The sequence below is a fragment of the Diospyros lotus genome, chromosome 4 (assembly GCF_014633365.1).
Source record: "Diospyros lotus cultivar Yz01 chromosome 4, ASM1463336v1, whole genome shotgun sequence".
Lineage (NCBI taxonomy): Eukaryota > Viridiplantae > Streptophyta > Magnoliopsida > Ericales > Ebenaceae > Diospyros > Diospyros lotus.
Genome location: NC_068341.1, coordinates 5,442,891 through 5,448,740, shown reverse-complemented (window position 1 = coordinate 5,448,740; position 5,850 = coordinate 5,442,891). Strand labels below are relative to the sequence as shown.

Genomic DNA, 5,850 nt, shown 5'->3' with positions numbered 1-5,850 from the left:
TTGATGTGCCCATTATGCTTACACGATTTCTATTTATTTTTTTATTTTAATTATATAATTCTTTTGTACTCTCCCAATCATATTACTTAGCTAAAATGAAAGAATTAACAAGATCATCATCCCACATCATGTACTCTACTCATGTAAAGGCCTGTTTGCATTAAAATTATAATGAAGATCAGTGACTGAACATTAATACAACTCATTAATACCAAACACAAAAAATTCTCATTAGTAAAAACTTTTTCTTTAATTTACAGATCCAGTTCCAAGCGTGAAATGTTTTGAGCTCCCTCCCTGTTTAATAATTAATATGCTACTACTCTCTATTCATAACATCCTCCCTGACTGCAGAGAAGACATGAAAGTAAACATTGCACCAAAATTTTATTCAATTTCTCCATCTATTAAGTTCCATAAAAGAAGATAGGAGTAAGCGGCCCGCCCCCCCCCCCCCCCCCCCCCCCAAAAAAAAAAAAGAAAGAAAAGAACCCAAATATGCAGAAGAAAAGGGGGGGGAAAAGAAGAGAAAAAGCTAAAGTTTGGTGTATACATCTCCAGGAACTCATGTGCGACACTGCCCAGTTCAAAACTTAAAATCGCAGAGTTTGGGTTGATCGCGAGACTCAAAACAGCTATGCACTTCAACGTTGTACTCGCGCTTAGATTCAGACAACATCAATCCAAATTTGCTGAAGACTGAAGTTGATGCTAGTTGGTGCAGTCAAAGCCATGGCAAACAGATAACCAGATGATAAGGACCAGCAGTAATAGGATCCCAAGAACAACCAATTTTATCTTCATATTTTGATACCACATCTTCCGCCGGATCTGTGTGCCCTTTCTCTTGAATTCCTGGGCCTGAAAAAATATGTTCCCATAAAATAGCAGTTCACTTTCTTTTTCTTATCAAATCCAAGTTCCAAATGTAGCAGAGAGATAACTGCTAAAAGTTACAGATGGATCATCCTACCGAATCACGAAGATCTTGTGCCTTGTCTGAGAGATGAGTTAGATTTTCCCCTCTCTCAATAGCCTGAAAAGCGCATATGAGGTAAATAAGCAAGATTAAATTTATTTAGTTTATCTATTGCTAGTGGTGATGAAACAATGGCCAAATGGTATTTGCAGATTTGCAGCAACATGCTCCAATCAGAAGGGCAGATCAGTGTCCACAGACGATATGAAACACAACTAAAACAAAGAGACAATAATACTACAGATGGAAGCACGTGTTGCATTGTACCTTTAAGTGGTTGTACTTTTCTCTATTTCCGTTTCTTTCTTCTTCTTTTTGTGTTTTTGTTGGGGGGGGGTATAAAGTTTGGATTACCTTTGCCTAGTTTTTCAGTAAATTCTTTTCTTTTGTTATTTATCAAAAAATCATATTTTGTCTTTTTTTTCTTTTATGCAGGCAACTCCACCTATGAATTGAGCAATTCTCTTAACACCTCTAGTGTTAAAAGGTGGTGTAAACATCATCAAATCTTCTTATCATTAACTCTAGACCAAATATTGGCAAGATAAAATCAAGATAACCACCCCATTTAGGTAGCATTTGTTAAAATGAGTAAGATAAGTTTGCATCAAGAAAACTTATTTGTAAGATCCAACATAACTTATCCAGAGAGGGGGGGGGGGGGGGGGGGGGGGAGATAAATTTATCTGAAAAATCTAAAAGATAAGAAGTCGCGTGACTTCTTTCCAGATAAATATAACAAATACAATAGAAAACACTTTTGTCCGGAATACTTTTCATATTCTACTTTTTTCGGTCTATATCTTAGTTAACAAATACTACCTTAGTGGGATTAAAGTCTAATATGTTTGTTATGTATTTTTTGTATGTATGTAAACGAATTATATTCTTTTGAAAAGATGAATACATGAATTGTGGTTGTTTTTCTTCTTTTTGTTTTTATAATCAATCCACAAATTATTTTCATAGTGTCTTCTGAGTTCTAAGACCATCCAGAATGAGGAATTTTGCCTTCACATTGACTCTTTCTTACTAGATCTAGGAAATAATATGTTCCAATATGGCATGACAAACTATACCCGCTATAAAAATGTGTGCTTCAGACTAAAAATAATTTGCAATAATTAGAAGCCACAGAAAAATCAAAACAGATCAGTGAAAAAAAATAAGAGAAGACAGTAAAATAAGAGTATCTAATAAATTCCATGTTCCAGTGTCAAGCAGCTTTTCAAAAATCTACGAGGTTGAGAACAGGAATGTTGCCAATAAATTGTGAATTAAAAAAAACATTAATAAGAGAAGAGATGCAAGCACATAAGTTAACAGAAAATAGGCCCAACAGAATGGAGAGCAAATGCATCAGGACAATTCCTGGTTACCTTGAGTTGCAGAATCTGAAATTGAAAGCTCTGAGTCTAAGAACTGGGAAAAACATAGAGTCACTACCTTATAACATTCTGCTGGATAAGCATTCTGTAGGCACAGATCAATACTGACACGGAACTGCCAGCTATCATGGGTTTATTTACTTATTTTTTATTTGCGTGTGTGCTGACTGCTGAGAGAGAGCATCTTCTCAACTATCAAGAAGGTATTGCTTGTTCCTAGTGCTTCCCTATTATAAGTCATATATTGCTCCTTTTTTTACTTAACAATATTCAAGAAATATACCTACAGCAGATATTTCAGTACAGAGGTGACCTTTTATGTTAAGAAACAAGTAAAGATGTAAATGTAGAAGGTGGTGCCATCAAAGATTGATGCTATGATGCTATCAGAATTTCATATTCCATCTTCAACAATGCAAATATATGAACTAAGACAGTACATATACAGAAGCAACAAAATATACAAGTATCAACAACCCTCAGGTTGGTTGTGCTTCAAGAAGTTTATCATACCTTGTCAATATTTTCCAACATAATACTTTTAACTTCTGACACTTGTGCCTTCACTTTAATTAGCTTTTCAATCTCTTCTGCGTGGTCAATTATGTATTGCATGTGTTCTTTCATAATTGGGCTGTAGATTAGAAGATATTACATTAATCCACTTCTTTATGACATTATCACTCATAGCATGGAAACATATCAACTTTACTAACATGATTAAACATACCCAAACTCCTTATTGAGACTTTTAGCAGCAGCTGTATCTGCTTTACCGCCACCATATCTTTTCTTGAAGTCTGCCTTTACACGTTCCAGAAATGCAATTGAAATCTGCTTCCCTACAGACTCTTTAGCAACTACACAATAAGCTGCAATTTTCAACCAGCACCATTTGAGTTAGTGGGAGGTTTGAAGCAAAAAACTTCACAATACTACTGCCAAAGCCACTTAGATCACTATGCATTCACAATACGGGTGCGGGAGCAATAATCATAAGAAGTTTATGTACTTTTATTCTACAAGGTCATGTCCATTATAGGCTTTTTGTTCAGGAATAACACTTGTTTACTAATTAAATTGCACAAGAGAGAGACGAAACCTTGCAAATTTTCAACTATTCAAGAATCAAAATAGTGAACTTTAAACACAGACATAAGGAAGTTTATCCTCATGAGCCTTAATAAGGTGTGACTAGTTTCATGACCACAGGAATTAAGAACCAGGTCTAAGAAAGCAAGACCACAAGTTTGGCTAAACTACATATAGCATGCCTCTTAAAGTGTAATCCACCTTAATGTCAGTATGTCCCCATATCCAAGCATTTCCTCCAAAGTATATCACTCTTCCTCACAGGCACAGTTATTTGTGTTAGTTGCTCAATGCCAGACCATCTTCCTTGGTTTCTCTTTTAATTAATCAACTCTAATTAGCACTGGCACTTGAAATGAGTACCATGACAAGAATGTAAGACACTGTTACTTGGCCAATATATCAAAATACATATTGCACAACCCATACTACTTTCCCAATAATGATGACTTAGTACAGTTGAACCTACTTGAAAGTTGGAAATTAGTCTAAATGTTAACTCTCTTTACTCTTCAGTTTCTTTCTTTCTTTCTTTCTTTTTGTGAATATTGAATGTTAAATGATGTTTATTCGAATTGCAAATATGTTTCGGAGGATGATCCTCTTTGATCTATGACGTTGTCCACTTTTATGGATGAGTTAATGGCTGTAGTACTTACACATGGTGTAATGATCTCTACTGCAAGGAATTAAGTGTGTGCATGTGTATTGAATCCTAATTGTGACTTTTGTACATTAAATGATGGTTTAAAGCTATGAGCTAAATGGAATGTTAGCGTGAATTTTGCCTGTCTACCCTAGCTTCATTAAAATTATGTATATTTTGTTCCATATTTAAGTTACACAAGTATCTGGATATATTCTAAATGGCAACGGCAACTATATCAGTAAAAAGAGCAATCCCTGATGCACAAAGCTCTTGCTTTGTAAGGGTCAAGGAAGAACTGTTTTTGTACGCAACTTACTCTTTCTTCATAAATGGACTATTTCCACAACAAAAACTTGTGAGCTCACAATGGAGCGACCTTACTTCTGCTACTGGGGCTCGCTTTATACTTACTTCAACATCAGTATCCAAACTTAGCAACGGTAACAATATTAGCTCCCAAACAATTTTGTATCAGATTTTCAGATACAAATTTGTATGCTTCAACATAATATGCCAACAATTAAGGTTTCCATGTTATGAAAACAACAATTACATAACATAATAAGCCTCCTACTCAAATAAACCAAATGCCTTTGCCCCAAATATCTCCCGACCCTCAAATTAATTAACAAATGGATGAAAAGTCTACTGCGCCTTAGCTTAACATTAAGAGAGAGAGAGAGAGAGAGAGAAGATTAAGCCTACCTTAAATGATTTTGGAAATTAAAACCAGTTATTTTATAAAAAGCGTGAACTGCAATACCAGAAATAGTCAACAGCGCCTCTCTCTCTCTCTCAAAATAAATAACCCTAGAGGCGTGATTAACAATGCATCCACATTTTCTTAGTGTGCCACTAAGAAAAAAATCCATGTAGCATTCAGTTAAACTTCAAGCAACAGAAGGATGCAATTCGTTTAGACTTTGACATGCTGTTCTGGATAATCTTAATCAGAATTCCTGAGTACATTTAAAATCATAACTTATTCCTACATAAAACTATAAATTCTGTATAAAAATCTAAAAATAAGCAGCAATATAGATTACAGAATATCTACCAACAGACACTGGTAAGAGAATATAGCTAATTAACTTGACGGAGGCTAAGGTATCCAACTTAAACCAGAACCCAAACAACAACAAACATAGGATCCAGTACCTGACGTCCCTCTATTTTACTTTCTTTTCAGCAGTTTTTTTCTTAGCAACCAAACACAAAACAACAGAATCAATTATAATTAAAGCAGAGCAACACAAATCACGTCACACGTCGTATCTACTCTCCCGAGGGCTGCACTTTAGCTCCCGAACTACGCGGAGACTCGAACTTCAACCAAACAAAAGTTCAGATCCGGCCAAGTTCAACTTTAACCTATATATTCGTTTTCCCGAGAAAATGCGGGGAAAAGGAAGATATCGGGCGGGAAAAAGGGGAAATTACCGTAACCATCCTCGACGAGGAAATTGAAGGTGTGGTGATCGCAGTTGTAGGTGAACTTGTTGTTTGCCGAGGGAAGCCTCTGGAGGCACTGATTCGCGATCGCCGGGAAGTTCCCGGTGAACTCGGTGTACTCGGCCAAGACCATTGTCCCCCGCGCCACGAAGCTGTATATGAACGATTCCTGACCCATCTCCTCCCACTCAGGGAGTCGATCCCCGAGTTTTAGAGCGAGAAAACCGAACACAAAAATCACGGAGAGAGGGAGGGAGGGAGGGAGGGAGGGAGGGAGGAGTTCTTCCGCT

General features: G+C 36.4%; 1 protein-coding gene across 1 annotated transcript; it reads right to left on the bottom strand.

Moving 5' to 3' along the window:
- Positions 1-205: 205 nt before the first annotated feature.
- LOC127800716 (vesicle-associated membrane protein 724) lies at positions 206-5,850 on the bottom strand. Its single transcript, XM_052335494.1, has 5 exons — positions 5,549-5,850; positions 3,098-3,239; positions 2,881-3,001; positions 974-1,036; positions 206-861 (listed from the first exon to the last, which is right to left on the bottom strand). Exons 1-5 carry the CDS (start codon positions 5,736-5,738, stop codon positions 712-714), a joined length of 666 nt encoding a protein of 221 aa, XP_052191454.1. The 5' UTR covers positions 5,739-5,850; the 3' UTR covers positions 206-711.